The sequence below is a fragment of the Diadema antillarum genome, unplaced genomic scaffold (genome assembly GCF_040938485.1).
Source record: "Diadema antillarum isolate AM-2024a unplaced genomic scaffold, OU_Dant_1.0 scf00000153, whole genome shotgun sequence".
Taxonomy (NCBI): Eukaryota; Metazoa; Echinodermata; class Echinoidea; order Diadematoida; family Diadematidae; genus Diadema; species Diadema antillarum.
The window spans coordinates 110,403-136,033 of record NW_027271042.1 but is presented as its reverse complement, the minus strand read 5'-3'; the positions used below and the strand labels follow the sequence as shown (position 1 = coordinate 136,033).

The window sequence follows — 25,631 nt, the reverse complement described above, 5'->3', positions numbered from 1 at the left end:
TCTCCTCTATAATGAGATGACACTATGAGTTGTTGTTTCATCATCTACACTCACAAGCTACGAAACTGGATATACCATGGACATTCATTTGAAGAGATACAGGTATGCAGCACACACAATATTCTGTTTGACTACTTTTATCCCCCGTTCCTACTTGAATTGTCAAGGAGAGAACTCTAGCATTAGAATTTCTGTCGGAATCCCAAGCAAGTTGTCCGTTTCTCTAACTGCGCTGAGCATATGATTGTAAACCCATCCCCCGGACTGATATCTTTAAACAGTCATCATGGCGAAATCAGCATCCACTTATTCGCACGGGAGATCGATATTTAAAACAAATAAAAATGAAAATCACTCTGACAGACATCTGCTAATTCATTTCATCCCTCCCTCCCCCAGCCCTAGCTGATCTGACCAAATAACTGAAAGCCAGATTAGTTTGGTCGTACAATATTTTGTCTCATCACTCAAACAGGTAATAATTCACTAACATGTCAATCATGAACAGTTCTAAAACATCGAGCCTCATAAAAAATAAAATGTATTCTCTGCATAATAACTTAAGAAATGAAATGAAAAATAAACATGTAATGAGTGGTTTACTATTTCAAAGAAGTCATATTGACATTCATATCTGTATTGCATGATAACAAGCATACATACTTACATACATAGCACAAACACGCACCCACAAATTAAGAAATCGTCATTACTTTTCTATTTTCAATCCCACATCTGATGCAGGCTTAAACTCACACACACCTGCAGCAGTATCCTGCCATTCACTCAACCTCTGTGGCAACTAAATACATACAAGAGTTAACTACTGTATACGCCATAGATTTCGCGAGGGTTTATTTCCGCAAATTTCGCGAGTCTGGTGCTACTCGTCTAATCAACAGTGCACGTAAAAAAAATATTTACCTCTGATTTCAATGCATGAATGCCACTTGCATATGCAGTGCAGGTGCAGGGTGAATGATACGACTTGTCTTATACTGACTTCTCCGTTCACTTCACTGCATTCTTCCACTGCCAATTTGTCTACTCGCGACAATGTCTGAGAGTTCTAATTTGCAAAAAAAACAACTCGCAAAATATATGGCGTATACAGTACACAAACATGGCATTGATGCCATATGAATGGTGGTGATGTTGTTCAATAAATATTGTTAGAATGATCATACTTTTTCACACATTTCCAGCCCCTGCTTCTGTTCAAGGCTTCTTTTCTACAGAGCAAGGATATCAGTCTGAACTCGACTCTCTCTGGCTGTCCACACGTGTGATTGGTCTAGGTGGGATGCCAGAAGGGAATGATGGGGGTGAAATAAATGACTTGATCCGCACAGATCTGGTGGAGAAAGCTTGCAAGTTGCTGCATCTTCAACAAGAGTGTGCCCCTCACCTCACATGGGAGAGGGATCTTGATGAGTATATGGTGGAATACACGAGAGATTTCAGAATTACGAGTCCAGTTCTTGTTTGTAATCCCCTTTCTGAATCGCTTTTCTAAAGTGAGTTGTCGACCACCAACTGCAAAAGACATTCTCCTTAAAATAGCTGTACAGTGCTCATCCATTAATCACGAACCTCTTATGTAGGAGAAAAACTTATCTCCTGACCCCTCCTGATTATTTAAGTGGTGACCACTGTACCATTGATATTGTGCCCTGTCAATCAATTCTTGATAACACAACATGAAAAAGTATGCAATATCAACATGCAAGCACCATGTCAAAAGCAAAAGCAAAGTCAAGCTAGGTTCCGTCTTCTCAAACATATTGTAGAGGTCAAGCCGCTTAAATTACAAACGTGAACCCAGATTTGTGCGTAACACAATTGGCAAAGACCACAGCACCAAGAGTGGCAAAACACGATGTCAAAAGCATGTTTTGGGGAAATGTGGCTTAGTCTTGTTTTCAGACTTCCAAAATTTGCTCAATTACTATGAAAAATGTCTCTAATTATGAGAAAGAGAGATTTATCCAGGTGAACATTGAAGGGGAGTCTGGACAAAACCACTTTGGTGAGGATAAATACAAAGCAGCACTTGCCAAAATATCCTCACTTTTTGTGTCAGTAAGATCACGCCCTTGGACTACATCACCATAATTAAAGTCCATGGTTAACTGATCGAAGCAGGCATTATCCAAAGAGCGTATTCCCCGAGGGGCCGGGTATGGCAACTCCCTTGAGATGCAAGCCATACAGCGCCCCGATGCCAACACCGAAGATCGCGCCGACCACGAGCACAGTGACGGCCAGCCAGCGCCAGCTCCATCGGTACCGGGCCGGTGCGAAGCACCCGAGGAACGCGGCGCAGGCTGTCAACGTGTAGGCGATGGACACCAGTGTGTTGAGCGCCACAATCTGGCCGAACTTGGCGAAGAGCTGGACGGTGGTGAAGCAGAGCGGGATGGCGGCGATCACAGTGGTGAGGGCACTAGACAGGATGGAGACGCCGATGGTGCTCATCGAATGAATCGCTCGCTGGCGACGTATATGACTGGAGGACTGGAAAGAAGACATAATACACATCATTTTGCTCAGTTCTGATCTCTTTCCAATCACTTCCACATCACTTTTGACAAATCTGCTCTTTCTGTTTTTTTCCTACCTTTGACATTAGGATAATACTACAGAGACTCCAACCTCAAGCACCTTGTGATCTGGAGATTCTCCCGCCTGAAACCCCTAGCAAACGGGAGACTCCAACGCGAAGCGCGAAGTTCCTTGTGGCCGGGGTCCAGCTCTAGGCTTCTAGATGTTATCTCATGCTATCTAAGGCTTATTTTTCAACATACGATGACATTAAGTTAGAAATCATTTCAAGCGGGAGAAATTAAATCTCAAGCGGGAGAACAGGAGATTTAACAGAAATGGGCTTTCGGCGGGAGAGCTTCCGTCGAAAGCGGGAGAGTTGGAGTCTCTGATACTAGCTGGGGAAGTATGTATAGCTACTTTTGATAATGAATTCCGAATTATTGAACTGTAATGAAGAGGTGATCCTATCAGTGGACATATCGAGTAGTGAGAAATACATCATTTATTTCAACAACATAGTAATACTAGGCACCCATTTAATCTGGAGCAACATGCTGCAAACAGACAATTCAGTTTAATGACAATCTATTGCACTGAATTCAATTCAACTCAGTTTATTTAATTGAATTCCACTTTAAATACCGCTTTCACTACTTTCTATACACCTTGTTGCACAAAGATTTTGATTACAACAAAATGAGTAAATCAAGTCTAAAAACACAATCTTAGGTCTTGGCCAACATTGCACTGTGGCATATATAGAGATATCAGCAATCAGCACTGCAAAAATTGAACTACAAGCCACATGACTGTTGAGTGAAAGGAAAAAATTATCACAAATAAAAAATCATGCTTAAGCAAAAATAAAAATTATGCTGAAGTAAAAAAAATAGTCACTTCAATGTCCTAATCCTTAAAACCGAGACCCTACTGTACATATACAGACAACAAACAACAAAGCGTGAGAGGATTTTTTTACCTTCCCTGAATCGAGTTTGACGTGGTTTGCGGCTACGCGGTAGCCCTCCACCAAGTGGATGCAGTAGTCGATGGAGGATCCGACAAGGATGGAGAGCGACACCGCCTCCACTGCGCCCATCTGCCATCCCAGCAGGTAGAAGAGACTGACTACCACCAGGATCACACCTGTAGAACGTTCCAAAGAACATCAAAAGGGTAATCAAGGACCCGCATCACATGCACACCCAAGAAGAAAACCCAGTCAACACACCATTGTACATTACCCCTCCCTCAAACATTGTAATGTTGTCATAAAAACATTCTTGGGCTTCAAAAGTCAAAGGAGATTGAGTTAGATGTCAAATGTTTGATTTTTCATCAAATAATAATATCTTATATTTCTCTTTCAACTCACCGTACTTACGCTTTGCAAATTTCTCGGCTTTAACATCTGTGACATTATCTGGGTATTGTAGTGACAAGTCTAATCTTACTATTTTATTTCTGTGGCAACTCCTCTTCTGAATGACGTACCTTTGTGTGAGAATAACATTCTGCTTCGTTACCTCTCCAATACATTGCCCAGTGAAGAATTTACTTTAACTGTGGCACCTACTTTTTGTTCAACTAAACCTTCTTCTTGAGGCAAATAATTAACGACAGAGATTGGATATTTATGTATTACTATCCCACTACGCTGAAAGACATAGCACACAAATTTCTTTACAAAGGCTGATCCCAAGTTCTTACTTACCCCGCCATCCAGTTCTGAAAATAGATGGGTATAGACCCTAAGACTTCTTCTCAGCACTCTTGTTCAGGGCAACAGAATGTACGAATGATATCACTTCTTTCATTGAAAACATACCTGCGATGGTCACAAATGCTATGAGCAGAATGGTGAGGTGGGCAGTGAAGAAGGCGACGGCCACCACACAGACGATCAGGGAGAAAGCGACACCATATATTGCACTGGTCACTCCTGTCAAGATAAAACAGATGCCAGGCAATTATTACCAATGAACATTGGCATCCAGAGAACATGATCAAATCTACTGGATAAGGATAGACAGATGAGGTAGCAGTATTTTGCATGTTTTAGCTACATCTTCCTAGAGCTGTAAGTTGTGGTAAATGATGTTACATATCCTGTCTGACAAGTAAATACAAATAAATATGAATGACTGTGGACCATTCTCCACAGCAGTTTTTTACTACAGTCACCTTCTTACACTGAGTTTCCATAACAAACAAGAAGTGCTGCTTATACAGTTGCCATGATACAAAGAGATCATAATTTGAAATTTGCGCTGCTTTGAATCACAACAGTATGCCCAAGATGCTAGAATCGACAAGCTTCTAGTGTGGCAAAAGGAAAATGCTCCACATTTCTGAATGATCCTTATCACCAGCATCATCAAGATCACCAACATTACCAACATCACCACCATGATCGCCAATATCATCAACACCACCACCACCATCACTACCATGATCTGCATCACCACAATCATACTCATCAACATCATCAACACCATCATTACCATCATTGTAATTATCAACATCAACATAATCATCATCGCCATCATCATCATCATCATCAGCAACATCATCCCCATCATCATCACCATCATCACCAACATAATCATCATCATCATCATCATCATAATCACCATACAACCATCATTCTACCAATCTAATGAGTACAACAACTCCCTGGCTCGGTTTCGCGAGGCACAGCTTACTTTCGGAGCTTTCAGTCACCTCTGAAGGCACGTCCTGATTTGCCCCATCTCACTCTGGCACGCTTTGACAAAGTTGAGACTGAACGCACCCCCTCCTCAACCTCTTCACTAGTCCCTTACCTATAATCTCCATGAAGACCTGCTCCCAGTAATCACACGTCTGGAAGGCTGAGTCGAGTCCCACCCTTTCCTCCTCCGTTAGACCTTCCTTCATCTCAGTGATCGCCTTCTCCCAAGCCAGGTAGTCCTTGTATGCCTCGAAGCTTGACTTCCCCTCATAGATTTTCTGTTGGCAGAGATCAAGTTTTGAGTAGATGTAAGAAAGATTGACAAGATCTGTCAGTGAGCTTCTCATATCCATGCACTAATTCAATACCAGCAGCAGAGTACATCAAAATCAATGTCATTATCAGGTACATATTGTACATGTGATAAAGTTTGGGACTGACCACATAAATCACTGTCACCATGTCATTCATGCACTTCATTTGCCTGGCTTGAACAATAAGGTGATGACTGCAACATGCATGAAAGTTGTCTATTTCCACAGTAAACAACATTCATTTTGCATCAATACCTCAGAACTTTAAAGACAATATATATGATCTGTCAGTTTTGTTCCATTAAAAAAACTGCCACAGACTGTAAAAAGAAATTCACAAGGATTTAAAACTCATACAGCAGGGTTGTCAACACTTTAAGATCAGATTAAAAACATATAAATGCATGGTAAAAGCAAACAAACAAAAAACGTTTTGAAGGCAAGAATCATAATTTTGTTCAATGAGGCAAATAGCACATATCCCACATGCTTTTTCAACCCTCAGAGAGAACATATTTTTCATGTCAGACACATATATCCTGATATTCTATGCAGAAAACAAATACTAAATAGAACAATACACAGACTAGATACATGAAAACATATTATGAGTTGACAACTCCACGAATGCTGACCAAGAGGTCAGGTTGAAATCAATAACTCAAGTGGCAGTGGAATGCAACTTTTTTTTGCCAAGGACTGAAATACAATACGGCGCAACTCCGATCTCATCCTCCACTTCTTTGTGCATTTGATATGTCACTAATCCACTGTAGTCTCACCGATTCAAAGGCCATGGCGAACCAGACGGCCCCTTGACTGGACAGGCCCATCTTGGCGTGCGACCTCTGACCCACTAGCCGCTTGGTCGCTGGGAGGTCACTGCACTCTTCCGGTAACATCATCCCTGCCCTCTGACAGGTGGGTAAGTATGCTGAAAGAATCCAATTCAATGAATCACTTTGTTGAACTTTCCATTCATGCACATACACATTCACAAGCTATGTACAAATCACAGATGGCTATTTGCAAAAATGCGGGCTGTAAACTGCACTAAACTGTGGTGCCATGGCAAATCTATATTTTTAATACACCTTCTTGGTACCTATCTTACAAGCTCATGATTTATACCACACAATAAAGAGGGCACCCTTAGCACACTCAGAAAGAAAATTCTAATTTTTCAATTTCAACTTAGCAGGCAACTCATCAAAACTAGGACAAGTTTTAGTCTAATGCACAATGCTACTTTCAGATTGATACTTTTTAATAAAGAAAGGTATTTCTGTCCTCTGCATCAATGATCATGACATTGATGGTTGAAATTAAAATGAATAAAATCATCATCCCCATCATCATCATCATCATCACCACCATCACCACTATCATCATAACATTATCATTATCATCATCATCACCATCATCAGCATAATCATCATCACCATCACCTTCATCATCATAATCACCATTATCATCATCATTATCATTATCATTATCATCATCATCACCATTATCATCACCATCATCATCATCATAACCATCATTATCATCATCATCATCACCATCACCACCACCATCACCATCGTCACCATTATGACCACCATCATCATCACCATCCTCATTCACATCATCATCATCCACATCATCTGTTGTAATGTACCAATGGTTACTCCTTCAGCATAATCACAGTTCTCACACATTGCCCTCTATTCGCTTGTACCCAATCCAGTGCCACACTTGCATTTCCACTTGCAGGTCAAAAGTACATCTGAGAGGAACTACCAATGGCGGACAGGCAGAGAAACACTAGTCCCAGTGCTAACAATCACAGATTTATTGAGATATTAATGAATGGGCCCTCTGTGAGGGCGCTCTTCGTGTGACAATTCTCACCTGGCGGGAAGCACTCAGCTCCCCCGTCTTTGACGAGGTCGCCATTGTTTCCGATCGTCTTACAAATCTTGCACAGCGCTTTCACTGTCTCCCACTGCATCGGTGAAAACTCAGGGTCATACAGCACGGTTCCCTGGAGAAGATGAAAAAGCAAAGTCAGTTTGACATGAGGTTATCTTTTGCCTCAGGCCATAATCCACTATTGACCAGCCAAATATGATAACCCAAAATGCCAACACAGAAATGCACATGTGGGACTGTGACCTAAGACCAATTTTTTTTTTTTTTTTTAATAGGTAACAGCGAGAACCCATACATGCAGTTAGATTTCTCTTTTGAGTTGAAAGTTCCATACACATTACATCATTGGAACTTTGAAATCTCTTTGCCTTGATTTGTGTATGTGTGTGTTTGTGTGGGAGGTAGAATATTTGAAGAGGAAAAGAAATATACCACGAAGCATGCCCAACTATATGAAAACTCCACAGTTCAATCACAAAAAAAAAAAAAAAAAAAAAAATACTGCCATCATATCTTCACTCACTTTGTCTTCATTGAGGACGTGTCCGGTCGAGACGTTGGTCTTGTCCACGCCGCTGATGCCAAAAACCACAAAGACCATGGCGGTGCTATCTAGCAGGGGACGACTGGCCGCCTTCCCGCAGTGGCCGGCGGTGGCGCACGGATCGTAGCCCTTGCCCGGAGAAGAGGGGTCAATGGACTGTCCAGATGAGGGGTCATCTCCACCATGGTGACCAGCCTTACCAGGAGTGGGTTTAACTTTGGGTGGCTCTATTGTCACAGTCGACAGAGAAAGGAAGTAATGGGTAGAAGGGATATGATAGGGAGTACATTAACCTATTGAAGACTAGTCTTGAGTATACTCAGGCAGGTGTCTATGGGAAATACACGTTATAGTCCGTTTCAACGGGTCAAGGCCATGACTGTCAGATGCAATCTCTGGTTATTACAATAGGCATTAAGATACATTTATTACCTGTATCAGACATCTGAGCTGTGGTTCTACAAACTGTATTCCCCTTATTTTCATGTGCCAGCTGGGACATCTTTTTCATATCTCCCTCTTTGGCAAACACCTATGGGATTTGTGTGTCAAAAACGAGGGGAATATAGCATCCTGGCACTTTTGAGCTCCTGGTGATGGAACTTTGTTACTGACAAGAATTTCTCACAAGTGGTTTCACAACAGAGGGCAGATTCCCATATGTTTACACATATAAATCAAGGATGATCGCTACATCTGCCCTCTGTATGTAAGCATATGTTACAGTGCGCGCATAGATATTTGGTGCCAATTGTCAGACATGGCAATCACAGAAAGCAAAGGAAGACTGTCCCTAGGCAAAGTATGTGGATTCAGTGAATGGAGAGACATTGGTGAAAAAACTCAATGAAAATTGGGCAATACATCAAACAAATAGATGACAAGTTTTGATGTGTTCACTATGCTCCAACATGCAGATGAGAACTCTACAACAATTTGTGAAGTCTCTATAGAACAACAAAATTACTAGAAATATGAAACTTTCTCACAGTTGCTCATATCTAAAGAAAGTACTTATTCCCATGAACTGTAACCATCACATGTTATGGTAAATATAATTTTCCATGCCTTCTGGAGGAGCTACGTCAAGTTCTCTTTCAATGTACTGGAATAGTAAAATATATCCTACACTCCTAAAATTAATATCTGTGAAAGTTTCTTCATATTTTCTTAGAATGGTTCCAAGTTTTGTGAAGCATACGATACCTTCACAAAGTCCAGCCTTCGTGACGTAGATCTCGCGCTTGTCCAGGCAAGCATACTGCTTCATCTGGCAGACGTTGCCGTAGGTACGGCCGTCCGAGCCGCACACCGGCGAGTAATCGTCCTGATCGCAAACCAGCTGGCAAACACAGTGAGGGCGTTCTCCTGTATCAGTATCCTGGCACACTGCACCAAACTTGCATCTCAAGCCTGTCGTGGTACACGTTTCCTCTGCAAAAGGAACAAGATAAGTATGGCCAAAATAAGTGCATATGTGACAGCCCAGCTCAAAACTCACAAAGAGTAGACCAAATTGAATTTCCACTTTCTGCATAGCTTAACTCGTTGAGGACGAGTCCCGAATATACTTGGGCAGGTGTCTATGGGAAATGCGTGTTGTAGCAATATCAAACCGTCCTCAACGGGTTTAAACAGTAAAATAGTTATATAACTTGTTAAACAATGACCATCATGACCCATTCAATAAGTGATTGAAATAAGAGAGAGCTAGGAGGTGCAGTTTCATGGAGAAGGGAGACAAGAGAATTTGAAGATATGGGTCACTCAGGTGCTAAGGTCACTTTGGACGGTGTACTGTCTAATTTCCAGGAGAGAAGTTGTTCATATCTAATGTTGATTATGGTAAACTGTTTGAATGACATCCAATCATCGATGTACTCACTCTTGGCCGGAGGGGTTGGAGCGATTTTGTGATGGGTAGTACCATTTGACTGGGGTGATGAGGAAGCTGTGGGGGAGGACACTGTATCTCCTCCCCCTCCTGTTCCTTTTCCTCCTTTAGCAGGATGCGTGGTTGACCCCACAGGGGGCCAAAATGTCGTCTCTGGGCTGTGCGTTGGCAGCTCCGGTCTTGGCGTCAGAACCCCTGGGTCGACGGGCACCAGGGGGACGATGGGTGGGGCCGGGTGGGTCCCGCCGTGCTCGAAACCGGAGCAGTCCCGGCAGGAGATGTCCTTCCCGCTGAAGTTGTAGGCAAGGTCAAGGAGGCGCTGGAGGTTGGTGTCGGGCCGGTAGAGGGCAGGAGGACGGCTGGCCGGCTGGAGCTGTGACACCAGCGCAATGGTCACACCCAGGATTATGCAGAACAGTACTGCAGTTCATGATAAAACAAAAATGAAATGAGATACAGAATTCACACTCACTGTAAATTGCTTCATAGCATCATATATTCTGCTCCCATATACTGGACTAAGTATGATCTGTCAGAAATATCATCTTTTTCACATAAAAGCCAATATACACTTGATTGTTTTCACTATGAAGATGACAGAAATGCATGACTTTGATAAATTCCTTTTTTACTTCTAGACATTTACACAGAAACCTTCGTATCTATGGAGTTACAAAGTAAAGTGAGGCTAGTTTAAAAGATGCCAAGATATGACAAAGCCAAATTTCATCATCATACAGGCAAAGACAATCAAAATGATGAAATGATAACATATAAAATTGACACAAATGCTACGGATGTATTAATGCATGTTTGAGAGACTGCGTATTCATAAACGTACATGGTTGTCAAACATTCTTTGCTGTGTCTTATTTAATAGGAATGAAAAGTACACATGAACAAACTGGCTGCATAATCAAATCCCGCTTGAAATAAAAGCGACTGTACATTCAGTGATGCGCAATTAGCTGCAAAATAACAATTAAAATCTTTTCACAGTATTGACAAATCAAGCAATCAATCATCTTTGCATTGTTGTTGGTGTGTTTGGAATCAAAGTGACCTGGTCAAGCATCCCCTTGACCCACCTATAATGGCCCATCGGGCCTTCATGACAGGGATGGCCACATAGCCATGTAGGAGCCGCTGCAGGCCGGAGGTTAAGCTGGCTGCCTCTCTGTTCTCTGCGGGAGCCACAGCTGGAGGAGCGGAAGAAATCTGGAGCAGGGGAACATCATCTTCATCGTCTGTCAGAAGACCTGGTATAGGCAGAGAAAAAGGGGTACCAGTCTTTAGTGAAGATGATTCCGGGAGGTGGTTAACTACATTGCCTCCTAGAGGTCAGTCATAAAGTGCAGAGCGCACTGACCATAAAGATATGTAGAGCAGTGTATATCGAGATGTAGATTCAACATTCCAAATAAATATCATGTAAGAGAAAAATCACAGATTGTGACACATGTCTGTTCAGTCCCATATGCTGTTTATTGTGTATGGCAGGGGGTATATAGACCTGCCACTGAAAATGGAAACAATGCAGAGTCTGTACAGAATGGTCAAGAATGTGCTACAGACTACATGCAGGGCACACATTACTCACAACATATCTTTGTTTAGTACTACATGCTGCAAATTGGGTATGAGAGAAGGGGGACCAGGAAGAACTACACTAACTGAGATTAGTGACAATGTCTAGGAGCTTTATCAATTAGGGAGAGCTGGGGGAGCATCCTACCTTGTTCCTCTTGTTCATCCTCGAGATCCAACATGGGGATGTCGCTATCATCCAGAAGGTGGTCCGTGGGCACCACAGTCATCGGTGGGCTGGGAGCTGCCTCCAGCTGTGCCGGGCCTCCTTGGCTCTCGTACTGGGCCAGGACCCGGTACAGGCTGGTGCTGCGACGATTGGGGCTGGCTGAAGACCTGGCCTTGCACTTTTGCATTCTGTATTACAGGAAGACCACAACAGGTGTGAAAAGTTTTCTTCTGACTACACGTCTCACAAAGCCAGTCTCAGTCTGGCATCATCGTTTCTTCATTTAGCTGAAGATGCCTTTGTGATACCTTCTACTGATTAGGTCAAATCACCCTGGCAATATGAGATTACACCAGATTACACCTATACTTTTGACAGTCCAATTCAAATTACAAACCCAACCATGGAGTCTTAGATGTCGCGCAGACACACTGCCGACTAAAGCTGCCAGCTTGGGTATCTGGACAACTACCCCTGGATAACTACCACCCAGACAGTCTCCCCCCCCCCCCCCACACACACACACAACAATTACCCCCAAGACAATAACCCCCAAGGACAACCTCCCCTCTCCCCAAGGATGATTACTCCCTATGACACTTACCCTCCAAGGACAATAACCTCTTACTTGTCCTGGGGGGATAATTGCCCTAGAGGTAGTTATTCTAGAATTGCCAGTCTGCTGCTCTGCCCAAGATTAGACTGTACATAATGTCAAAAAAAAAAAAAGATTACAATCAGATTTTTGCATTGATAACACCCAATTTGATTAAACTGTCTAAATGCTACTTCTGAGTCTTGAAATATAACATCTTAGCGCTATTTTGCAGAAAACCCCATTCCATTTGGAAGCGGTCACAGAGAAATGTGGATTGTTGTAAAGCATATCATGAGTCTGATTCTTCCGCTCTTATGTGTGAATACAATAGACAGAACTTGGAGTGAAGAGATTTCTGACATCCTCTACAAAACTCCTCATTTCTCTTTGACCACTGAAGCAAATCGAATGGTGCTTACTGTAAGATGTGGGCAATGAGTTACAGTTTCATATCGTGAATTTGTATTTAAATTGATTCACTATTTTTAAAGATATCATTGCGGAAGGTCCCGTTGTAATTTTTAGGGGGGACATATGGTACTGCAAAAAGGACAGCTTTCCCTGGCAAGTAAATTTTGGACTCACAGGCGCAGCTCGCAATTGAGATACCGGTGCCAGAGATTGAGGGCCGGGGGCATGAGGGCAGCCACCATCACCCAGCAGAACACCACCAGCAGCATCATAAAGAGACCAAAGTCGAAAATGGCCGGAATCTACAGTAATTCGAGGGAAGAGAATTGAAGTGAACACTACAGACTCCATTATTCAACAGATAAAAACCAAACATATGGATACATAGACAGACAGACAGACAGACAGACAGACAGACAGACAGATACCTTGTACATATTGAAGAGTTTGTTCGCAAAAACCGATAAGTCCATATTTGCCAAATGGAGATATTTGCGATTAAAGGTCAAGAAAAATAAAGAGAATAATAAGAAAATTTCTTCTTTTCTTGACCATAACTTCAAAAATGTACCTTTATACTGTACGAGTTGAAATTTTCGCGTACAGATATTATCGTGAATTGCTACCTGAGGGACATTTTCGCGTGTTGTTAATTTCGCGGTTGCAAGGGTCTAATTGAACTTAGTTATTCGCGCGTTGTTATTTTCGCGTGTTGTTATTTTTGCAGTTCAAAGGCGATTCACGAAATTCGCGAAAATAAAACCACCGCAAAAATTTCAGCTAAAACAGTACCGGTATGTAGTGACCAATAAATCATTTAAAAGGTATCATTTTATACGTTATGACAGAGACCGTACTTCAAAATCTTCAAAAATGGACTTATCGGTTTTTGCGAACAAACTCTTCATATGTCAGACATGAAAACTCAATATCATAATGATATGAAAGCCTACACAACATCCTCAAAGATATTTTTGGCAATAACAGATGCAAGACACTATTTTGCCAGTTACTGAGTTTGTCATTGTTCCTCACATATATAGATATTTTTTACAATGAGGGATGCAAGACGTATATCATTTTGCCAGTTATAGAGTTTGTATAAATTGTTCCTCACATATCTGGTTGTTCCTCAAATATAGATATTTTTGGAAATGAGGGATGCAAGACATATGTGTACACTATTTTGCCAGTTACTGAGTTTGTAACTGTCATGAAGAAGACTATTCATCTTCATGAATTGTGTGAGATTTTGTACCCCTTTTGCCAACAAGATCCCCTTCTGCGCGTGTGAGTGCATCACACATCAATCAAAAATTGTAACATGAAGCATTGTAACATCTGTGTGATGTTACACAAGCTGGCACAAAAATCTTGTGGCTTGTGCAGCTGATAAGATTACATAGCAGAGAGGCAGCGCAGACTAATTTGAATGTATCTACCCGCTGCTGATTCCCATAGCATCATTCTAATTTCACCACATCAATGTACTGGTGACTGCCAGTTGAAGTGGTTCCAGTCAAAGTATGGCATTTTGATGCAGAGACAATATCAAGTCAGTTCATTTGACAATCTGAGCGTGTACAAATAAAGGTCATCGCAGATCTTTTCTTGAAATTTACTTGCATATGAGGTATCTGAAAAACTGGGTTCATGAAAAGACCATTTTAAGTATTTATTTACATGGCTGTGAGCTAGGCGCATACAAAGGGAACCACACATACATACACTGGTTTATACAATTTTGGTGAATTGATGGCACTGTAATATCAAAAAAAAAAAAAAAAAAAGTGATAATCATTATGATAGCAATGTCAAGACTGTCAAGCAACCTAAATCTGTTTTTTTTTTAAAGTCTTTCATGAAATAACAGAAAATAATCACTTGCTTTCTGTTAAAGCCATGGCTCAAAACCTCATTGAAAAAGTCCCCATTCATCTCACTTGGGGCAAGAACGAAAAGAAGAAGAAAAGATGTCACAAGTGTCAATTCACTTTCACAGCCATACCTGGGAAGCCATATTGGCCCCAAATGCCCCTGCGGTGGTGACCGAGGTGAAGAATGTGGCGGCCCCCGCTGTTGAAATGGTATAGCCCATCCTGACGGCGGGGTCTTTGATGGCCTCTGCTTGTCGGAAAGTGTTGACGAAAACGAACACATCATCCACACCTGAGAGGGAGGGACGGAGTGAGTGAAATGGGATGAATACACCGGTATCAATCCATTTCTCATGATCTTTATCTCACTGTACTCAGGTTTGAAACATTCAGTATACCCAGATTTTGATGATACGTACAATTCTAGATTGAAAAATTTCCCCATAGTCAAAAGATTTTCAGTACTTACGTATGCATGTTTACGGCTAGTCTAATTCTTGTTAATTCTGCTGTTTCAACAGAAGGCAAGGACACTTTTGTGCAAAAGGCTGACTTTATTAGTGATTTACTGCATTGGCCACTATAAGGTCTTGTATTTTCATTTGTTGCTAGGTAGCTATGACCTTAATTTCAGCAAGCTACTATCCAAGGGAGGACTATTTTGTGTCTCAGTGCAAAGAGGTATGCATAGTATGATCTATTTTTTTTTTCAACTAATTAAAACACTTGCTACACTGATTTCCGTCAAACATCAGACTGACATCACATCACATTTTCATAGAATTAGAAGGGACCGTGGCGCAACCGTGATGGTCAAGAGGGCATGACACGAGGGGAAAACTCACCGATGCCGATGATGACGAAGACGGACACGACGTTGAGCAGGCCCAGGGCCTCGACGCCAAAGAAGACGCGGTAGGAGAAGTAGGCGCAGGCAAAGCTGCAGATGATGCTGAGCAGGCCCCAGAGGGTCAGCCAGACGGAGAAGGAGGTGAAGACGAGGAGGAGGATGAAGATGGCCAGGAAGGTCGGGATGGAGAGGAAGACGTCGTGGTAGATGGTCTCCGACACCTCGTGGTCGAAGATCTCTGTCCCGCCGTACAGGACGTCCACTTTGCTGTGTTGACAAAAAACATCCTCGGTATCAATACCATCAATTGCACAGATGTATGTGTAATCAAAATCGTTGAAATTGTAGAAACTAGTTATAATGCGTATCATATTTGTATATATTATGTTTGATTATCTTGATTTAAAAAAATGTAAGTGATGTCATACGGAGAATAAATAAATCAAATCAAATCAAATCAAATCTGATTTGATTTACTGGCTTCTGTCTGATCATCAAACACCTGATTATCAGGTGATTACAAAAAGTTAGTACTTCTAAGAGCTGTAAATAGGAAACAAAGTGTCACAAACTATTCTTTGGTATCATGCATTTAAAGGACAAGTTCACCTTCATAGACATGTGGGTTTAGTGAATGCAGTAATATTAGTAGGACACATCAGTGAGAGTTTGAGCAAAATCGGACAATCCGTTAAAAAGTTATGAATTTTTAAAGTTTCTGCTCAGTCACGGCTGGATGAAAAGACTACTATATCTTGTGATGTCACATGAGTACAACGACATAAAGAAAGAATAAAGAAAATTCAACATACTTCCCTTTTTCTCCCATAACAAAAGAACACTCGACTTCTCTCTTTCAGAAGGTAGGGGAAATAATTTCACCCTTAACATACGTTAGTAGCAAGTCGAAGAACTGTGCACTTTATTCAAAAAGTAAAGTTTTGTGAAATTCTCTCTTTATTTTCCTTATATAGTTGTACGCATGTGACATCTTACACTGTAGTAGTCTTCTCTTCCAGCAGTGACTGCGCAGATACTTAAGATATTCGTAACTTTTGAACGGATTGTCCAATTTTTCTCAAACTTTCACTGATGTGTTCTACTAATATTGCTGCATTCTCTCAATCCTTTATGTATATGAAGGTGGACTTGTCCTTTAACCTGAAGAAGGGCTCCGATTTAATGTGCCCAAATGCTTGTACACTGTCGCAGCTGTAACTTGCCATGCTTTTTCATCACCACTCAGTTTCTGTATAAAAACTTGACCAAATTGGAAGTTGGCCAGCCCACTGAGATATATATGATAATGTGTCTCATTTCAACAAGATGGCCATGGTGACACAATAGGAATTAAAAGGGATTAGGTAATCTCTATTCATGGACATAAATTGTTTCCAGACATCTGTGACACTCAGTGAAGAGAACACTTTATCATGAGGTCAATCAGTAAACAAAGCACAGCTATGTTTAAAGGGATGGTTCAGTTCCAGTTGAGGTGAGGCTTCAGGTTTCTGAAATTTTTTGATGATTTTTTTTTTTTGAGACGAGAAACCTTTTATGAAATATGAAAGATCATATTACTCTCAGAGAAATTCAAAGTTTATTTGAAGAAAATCGTTTTTGAAATAACTGAGATATTCAAACCAACGGAATCCTTATAAAAAGTGGGAAGCACCTTTTATTAGGATTGCCTCGTTTTACTTTGTTGTTTTATATACTCGGCCATTTCAAAACTGATTTCCATCATATCAACATTGAATTCCTCTTCGAATTGTTTGCTCTTTAACATTTCAGAAAGTCAAGTGGTTTCCAAATATCTAGCCAAAGTCAAAAGCTGAATCCTCACCTCAAGCAAAACTACATGTATACCATACCTTTAAGCAAGGCTTTAAGTGAGCTTGCAAATGAATGGGAAGTGGGTGTGGATAAAAAATAACATGCTAAAATGACACAGTGAAAATATCAAATCAAACTTAGTGACTTGCACGACTGAAGGGGAAGGAAAGACAGTGTAACTTAAACTGAAAGTGAAACAGGATAAAGAAGAAACTAAGGCATTTGGATTAGATACCAGACCATAATATTTTTGTTTGTATTTTCGTTGCTCTAAAAAACATTTCCCGGCTAAGGTCTTTGAACTCCAAAGACTATCTACTATTTCACACATTGACCCAACTGATGGAACAGAAGAGAGGGGAGCCATCGAGGAAATGACTTGTCCAAAATAACATAGTGGGGGATACACAGACTTTTAACCCATTGAGGACCGACTGATTTTGCTACAACACGCATTTCCCATAGACACTTGCCCGACTATACTTGGGAATCATCTTCCAACGGGTTTAATAACAATCTGAATAATGCTGAATCCCGGCTGATGACTTCAAACACAAATTCAAGATTTCTCTGTTTTTACTCTGGATAGAAATGCAATGTCTGTGAACTAATGAACACAAGAAGTTAAAACAGACCTTGAATTCCAGTTGATTTTAGTCACAGCCATTCAGCCTTGACTCTCATATTTTTTCAAGAGGCATCAGATTCAGTTAGGGGGGCATCTAGGCCAAAATTAATTTACTTCCAGTTTATGTTTTGACTTTCACCAATTATCTGATTGGTGCTTCTTTGCCTGGCAACAAAAGTTACCACTGTTTTGGGTGTGATACAGTAGTACCTTGATAATACAGTCTAACATCAAGCCAGCTGTCAAGCCAGCTAGCTACATGTAGCTAGATCAAGCTCGAAGCTGTGAAATGAAGTCAAACTTCAAGTTGTACAGAATCACATAAATGCATTACGCAGATCTATAACGGCAGGGAAAATTATGTTTTTCTCTTCAAACTTATTAAATTTTCTAGTTACTTTTAAAGGAAAGGGTCACAGCTAGTAGTGGCCTTAAATTATTTGAATCTTGAAGGGGCATTGTGCCAGTTGAAGGGGCATCAAAGTAATTGGTCTCATGGTCTCAGTGTAATTTGAGCTCTGGAAGTTTGTTTTTGGTGACCAAATCCCTGACTACCACATCTCCTTGCCAAAACAAGAGCATCAAATTTTGGGAATACTGTAGAAAAGAATTTCTCAACTCTCAACTTAAATAATCAAGAAGAGGAAGAGGGTAGACAGGGACAATAGTTGATAAGAAGAGGTTCTGTTGTCTGTTAGAGGTTAGTTTGTCTGGTAAACCTTTACATGCATAATTATGTTGCATTAATAAGTTTCCACTTGGGTCTGTTTCACGAAAATCTTATGAGAGACTTTCAGCTAGTAAGACATGCTTATAAATGAGAGACTTTATGAAATAGATTTTAAAGTCTCTCATAGCTACGTATGAACAACTTTGGCCATTCTGAGATTTCATGAAATGGACCCCTGGGCCCCATTTCATAAAATATGTTAGAATAGCAACTCTTACTGGAATGACAACTTCCAATAGCAACAGCCAATCAGGAAGCTGGATTCTTGTTGTTACCATGACAATTGCCATTCCAGTACGAGTGACTATCATATCAACTTTTTATGAAATGGGGCCCCATGTCTGTCTGTAGCCATGGCAACTTGGCAAACTCACTCTGTTGATGCCTTGTCTAGTAGTTTGATGTAGGTGAAGACAAACTCCTTGTAGGCCTGGTACTCCTCATGTCTCCCCATGGATCCATCTCCAACGGGGGATCCAAACCAAATCTGGCAGATTGGGGAAAAAAGATGCAGAATTTCACGTCAATTTTCCTCAGCATACGTCAGGAATGGTAACCTCTACAAATCAAAATACATACTGATGCACACTCAATGCATAAAGGCAAAATCATATTTTGGTTTAAGGAAGGGGAAACTGCACATATGAAGCATATGATAATTTAATAAAGATCCAGGTGAAATATGTTTTCATTAACTAGATTTTTTTTTCATACTTTTATAAAGGTAGAACATACTGCATGAAAAATATAGGAATGGAATGCGTGCTCTTTAAGAAGTCACTATTATTATCATCACCATTATCATCATCATTATTACCATTAAAGAAACACAACCATACTTGCCATTAACAGACTTAGCTGCCTAAAGTGCCAAGACCCTTACCTCGCTTCGAATGAACTTTGACCTGCGGTTGGTGCTGGTCATATTGGTGTCGACGAACCAGTAGAAAGTCGGCTGGTTCATGGCCATCGTCAGCGTACCGTTGATGTCGGCCAGTTCACTTCCCATGCCATCGTATCGGATCTTGGTATAAGGGAGGAAGCACAATATCAAAGGGTTGGAGTGAGCAGGGGAAAATAAGGACATGTCATCATTACTTATGCATTTTTTTTTCTCAGTCATTCATCAAAGGTCAATGTTGTTACTCAAATTCTAGTGGACCTCGTCTTTCAGTTTTAAATAGAAAGGATTAGAAAAGAATATAATGTACATCGTAGTCAAGTTCTTGAGTTCAAGTACTGTCAGAGTGTGCACTAGCTGGTAATATTAACTGTGCAGATATATTACAAATGCAATGATACTGGCAGTAAGTAATACATACATGTATGCCATATATTTTGCTAGTTTTATCTTTACTAATTTGGCGAGTTAGGTGCTAATCATGAATTTAATGGCATAATTTACCATTTGCAGAAGTAACAAAAACCCAGCATTAGTGCTTTAAAATAGTTGTAAAATGTGAGTCAGGGATAGAAACAACCACTGTCAAAATTTGAATCTGTATGATCGATGTTAAGTATTGGTAACTACACAAAACGAGAACAAAAATAATAAAAATGTTTCCAGACTAAACCGTGTACACTTACTGTTTAATGTGAAAAATACTCATATCTCCTTATATTTTAGGCTTTATTGCAAAAATCTTATATGGTAGGATGTTTTGTGATACAACAAGCCTACGCATATGCATCAAATGTGATAGTTTTAACATTTTTTAAATCACTGCTCCCAAAGGTAAACAGGACTTTTAACAGCATGCTGATTTGTACTCTGATCTTGACATGAATGTGAAGTGCACTGTATTTGTTGTACATTTCTCTTTTCATTAAAACTGTACTCCATGATAAGAAAATCAACCACTCTGGAAGTTCCGTTTTATGAAAAACTACAAGGTTGTATACATTACTGTATGTACAGTATACGTATGGCATACGTGTATTAATCATCCCAATTATGAGAGAAAATGTCAGTATCAATGTCAGACCACTGTCACTGGGTGGAACAAAAACAAAAGATGGACCAAGAGAGAAAAATAAGCTTGCTGCTCATGAAAACAGAGAAAAGCACGATTCAAACTGTCACAACAAACCCCAGAAAAAGTGTCAAATCACGGTGAAGGACAGAAAAGGGTACTGAGAAGGCACAAAGACAGACAGAGAAACAACAGAGGGACAGGTAAGCAAATCTAGAAAAACACAAAGAGAGAGATAATTCACAGTATGTATATTGTATTGTGTATATTTCCTGTAATCTTGGAGACAAACGATTACAGAAAGTTCTAATTGCAATCATTCTTCTAGTTGACTGGACATTACGAGGACTACAATGTATACCTGGCGCCACTCCGTAACAATTAGAACATTATTTGCAACTCTTTCCTTTAAGATCAAGAAAGTCACATCTATATTTGAATAGACCGCAATATTTTGCCTGAAATCAAATAGCCATAAAAAGACAATGCACGAAGGCTGACATTCAAAGAAACGTGTTTTAACGGTCTGCAACACACATCAACGAAGCCAACCACTGCTTTGTTTTAAACCAGTCACCAGACATGATACTGCAACCACAAAAACCATAAACCACAGGAAAATATTAAAATCAAAGTCTGATTGCAGACTGGGCTGGAAAAATGTCAATCAAAAGAAAAAAGAAAACTAGTCATTGTTCTGATTGATTGAGTATAATTCAAATTCCAATTTATGACTGAAAGTGCAGACAAGCAGAAATAAAAAAAACAAAAAACCAAGGGTTCAAGAGACTGCCAGAAACAATGCTTATATACAATAGTACATCTGTAAGAAGGAGCAACAAAGACATCAGAACTAAGCACTGAACGAGTAAAGGCTACATATTCACTAGATAAAAACAAACAAACAAACAAACACATTTTTTTCTCAAGCTGCATTTTTAGACATTTCCACAGGAGCTTTATACACCCAAGCCCTTCTAGTGGGGGAGTTCATTACTTGTCAACAATACGAAAGAAAGTTTATGTTTTTCTGAACTTTTCTCTTGTTATTTTTCCAAACACAGCACGTTGCCTTTAACTTTGAAAGAGGAAGACATATCCTCACTTATAAGATTGTAGATTCAGGTTTATAAAGTACTGCTTTCTCAAAGCTAACATGTGTTGATTGGCACCATACCAAACACAGCCTGAAACTTAATCCTATTCCTTTTCACATCATTAGTTGGGACATTTCTGCTTCTCACAAAATCACAATAATTGTCTTTTTTGTATATTTTATTAAGGCCCTTCATTTACATTTTGATGGAGTTCATTGATCCCGACCATGAACAAGGAAATGACTACTCACCCTTACTGCACAAAGGAAATATTTTCCAATTGATTGCTAATCACCCAACAAAGTAGTATTATGTTTGGACTTTAAATATGTATGCATAAATGCAGCACGGTTTACGGCTGAAAAAATTCATGGCTAAAAATGACTATTGCCCAGTTGAGCGACTCCTGAACTTTTACCCTCAGGCAGCTGTAACATCATTGTTTATATTCAGAATTGTAAATAGGTATTCTTCCCAACACACAAAAAAATTACTACGAGACATGTCTACCATTTATACATGATAATGTATGGCTGGGACAACATTCTTGGCCAAAGTATATTGATCTTTGACCTTCTCCACTATTTTCTACTCATTTTTCTCTTCTTCCAAAATTGAATTTACTTTCTGACATTCATACAAACAAGTACAATAGTTGAGTATAACTGTCCTAAGTGCTAGCAGTGCTATTTTTTTTTTTTTTTTACAGTTTGGCTAACTTTCACCTTTCATCTTGAGAGATGTTGCTTGAAATTTATGCAGTCCATCTACAATGCATGCTGCATGTACAAGTGTACATTGTAGCATACAAAGAGGAACTAAACTTATTTGAAAATCTATCAATTTCTTTTTTCAATCCTAATGCTGAGATATGGGACAGACAGACTGCTAGTCAGACAACCGGTTAACATACACCGTCATGCTCATAGCACCCTCTGGAGCACAGGCATAATAACATTACTAAGATTACTACATTTGTACAAAGAATTAGAAAATGTTAACATCAAGAAATTCTTCACTATTAAAAGCAGGCTGTTATTCACGGTAGTATTATTACAATGCAAACTGGTTCAATCTATTGAACTCTACAAGACAGTACTCTACATGTATGCACCATAAATAGCAAGTCTACTTTTCGCAAATTGGAAGTTCCCAACAATTTTGCGTGGTTAATAAACTCATGATCATGGAATTTAAAGGAAGGGAAAAATGTATGAGTTTGTGCAAGTTGCATTCCTGTTGAGAAGAGACTTGATAATTTAATTATAATGTCATTAAATTCGCATACAGCAGCACCTGATGCGTGAAATTTGCGAAAATAAAAAACCTTGCAAAATATTTGGCCCATATAGTACTGTAAAAACTAAACTGCCCTATTTCAGTGCACAGACATGGAGTGTTTTATTACCACACATCATAAACATTGACACTCTATACTTCTTCAAAACATAAAATATGATGCATGGGAAAATGGCCAACAAGTTGACACTTGATAACTCTAGAGCAAGTGTGACCTGGGTTTTTGTTTTTCCTTACGAGGTTCGAAACCAAACTGGCTTGATATCAAAAGCAGCTGACAAAGAATGACAGCTGCTTGTCACAGCTCTGGCCAACTGTCCATGACTGAGTACAGTTGCAGCTGATAATAACAACAGACAAAATGTGAGATTTTTTGTGAATGAAAAAAAACAACAATCCATCAAACAAGATGTTTTATCTATAAAAAAAATTCTGAAAATACTAATAGTACACGTACTTCTCATGTTTATACAGAATAGGGACATACTACAATGTACATTGTATCTATCAATACCAATGTACAATGTAATCTCCATTCATCAAACTCGCTAAAATTACAGGTACATGTTGTACATGTACACTACCTCGAATCAAGCATAATTGGGGGGATTGGGCTTTTTCCCATCGATGGGCCCAAAACTATGGAATGGCCTACCAAAATCTCTTTTATAGAGAAGCATCTTCCATTGATGGTTTCAAAAAGAATCTCTAGACCTACATTTTCAATTTAAATTAACAATTGTATACCTGTATGTATATATGTGTACGTATATTGTTTGTTGGTTTATTGTCTTATCATTTTCTGTGATGCTGTTGCAACGTGACACAATACAAAGTGTATGTAAATGTACTCTGTTCCATGTATAGCCTCTTGAGTATCTTTATAGGTAGAAATGAGAGCTTTAAAGAGTCTCACTATTATCATTATTATTATTATTATAACTGGAAAAGCAATTCAGTAGGAACATTAATATGGCAAACATGACAAACCGTTTTTCATGAGATGTGACAAATGAATCAGAATAAAGAAATGCAGAATGGGTGTCCTGACTTGACAATTTGAAGATTTGTCTTGCTAATCATGGCAGTTTTATAACAAAAAACAAGAGATACACTAAGTTTTCAAACAGTATTACTGTCAATTTGAAAGAGAAAGAAGAAATCACCAATCTGACATAACACTCTTTAGCACAGAAAGGATAAAGGGGCTTACCACATCGTCAACTTGTGAGGGGAAGAAGTAAGTCATCAGTGAGTTGGGAGGGAGGCAGTGGTCAAACTGGGAGAGGGCCGGATCGGTCCAGGAGTGCTCGTTTTTGGCACAGAATTTGGTGAAGTCGGGGTGCTCCATGATGCTCCGTTCCACCTGCTGGATGGTGTTGAGTCGCTCGGCCGTGAAAATGTTCTCGTCCAGTCCTCTGGCCATGTAGACCAGCTGGATGCGCCACGACTGGCTACGTCTGTGGCCCCTTCTTGTTGACCGCCGATGGACGTGGTTCAACCTTAATCCTGCCTCGGCTTTATTCAGGGATGTGCCCGCTGAATTGCGTTCTGCATTCGATGGTGCATCATCGTCAGTTGTGTTGTTAGACAAGACACGTGGAGAATCTTGTGGGTCACTTGTCCTTGAGGCAACCTGGTCACCTCCACCTAGACTGTTGTCCCCTAACGGCATTAGATGGTCAACTGGGAGCGGGTGAAATATATCATCCTCGAAGTAGTCACTGGCATGAGCTTTGGGTCTGCCACTTAACTTGGCCTTGATGGCCTCTATGGGCGTAGTTCTTTGATGTTTCGTGTTTCCATGGTCAAACTGATGTGCCATGGCACTGCTGGCCACGAATTCTTCCACACTGCGCCGCGGCCGCTGAGGGCTCCCCCTGTCCTTCTGGGCCAACTCGAACATCTCCCTTCGGATGGTGGACGGATGATTTGGAATCTCAAAGGCATCGAGTGACTTGTCCCACTGCGGCTCTGGCTTGACCACTTTGATGGCCAGCGCTCCCAGGAGGACTGAAATAGAACTCACGCTCACGAGCAGTATCACGCTCACAGCAACATGCGCATGGAACTTCCCCAAATATCTGCACACGATGTTCAGCTTGACCTCTCCTCCACCTGTCGACCCGACATCCTCTGGGCCTGATTGCGAGCGTAGCGCATCCAGGACTTCGTTGGCATGGTTGCTGTCCTGGAGGGTCTCAACATTTGCGGACAGATCTGAAGTGCTCGAGCTAGAGGAAGCAGATGACGATGAAGCGGATGAACCGGCCAGGTCTCCCAAGGGCCGCGGCCGATTGACGTTGGCCGAATAAAATGTGACCTCATCATCCCCCTCCCACTCCTCAATGGGAGTTTTCAGTCTCAGCTGCCCCACCATGGTGACCTTTAACCCCTAACCCACTATAAAGCCGTGACCTTCGCCAAGGCTGCTGAGACTACCATATCACAGCTCTTCCATACTTTTTGATCCTGATCGCACAAACATCACAGTCTCAGCTCCACAAAATATCATGTACGACTACGTTCGACTGTTCCATGTAGAAGCTACCAAGATCTGTTTCTATCTGGTCCAATGGGTGTCTGAAATCTGTCAAGTATCTATAAGCGGCAGCTGGCATCACACGCTGAACATCAAGAGCACAGAAGC

At 40.5% G+C, this 25,631-nt stretch overlaps 1 protein-coding gene across 1 annotated transcript; it reads right to left on the bottom strand.

Annotated features, from left to right (window-relative positions):
* Positions 1-727: 727 nt before the first annotated feature.
* LOC139721977 (protein dispatched homolog 3-like) lies at positions 728-25,631 on the bottom strand. Its single transcript, XM_071633296.1, has 17 exons — positions 24,195-25,631; positions 19,496-19,636; positions 18,987-19,099; positions 15,414-15,685; positions 14,700-14,860; positions 12,866-12,993; positions 11,662-11,870; positions 11,015-11,185; positions 9,918-10,346; positions 9,239-9,466; positions 8,012-8,259; positions 7,468-7,600; positions 6,357-6,508; positions 5,373-5,538; positions 4,376-4,489; positions 3,527-3,693; positions 728-2,517 (listed from the first exon to the last, which is right to left on the bottom strand). Exons 1-17 carry the CDS (start codon positions 25,359-25,361, stop codon positions 2,149-2,151), a joined length of 4,368 nt encoding a protein of 1,455 aa, XP_071489397.1. The 5' UTR covers positions 25,362-25,631; the 3' UTR covers positions 728-2,148.

Excerpts from the sequence above, each read along its gene's own strand:
- LOC139721977 (XM_071633296.1), bottom strand. The coding sequence starts at position 25,361 with ATGGTGGGGCAGCTGAGACTGAAAACTCCCATTGAGGAGTGGGAGGGG. Across the intron at positions 12,994-14,699 it reads GGGCCAATATGGCTTCCCAG|ATTCCGGCCATTTTCGACTT; the intron begins GTATGGCTGTGA and ends GAATTACTGTAG. Across the intron at positions 7,601-8,011 it reads ACGTCCTCAATGAAGACAAA|GGAACCGTGCTGTATGACCC; the intron begins GTGAGTGAAGAT and ends CATCTTCTCCAG.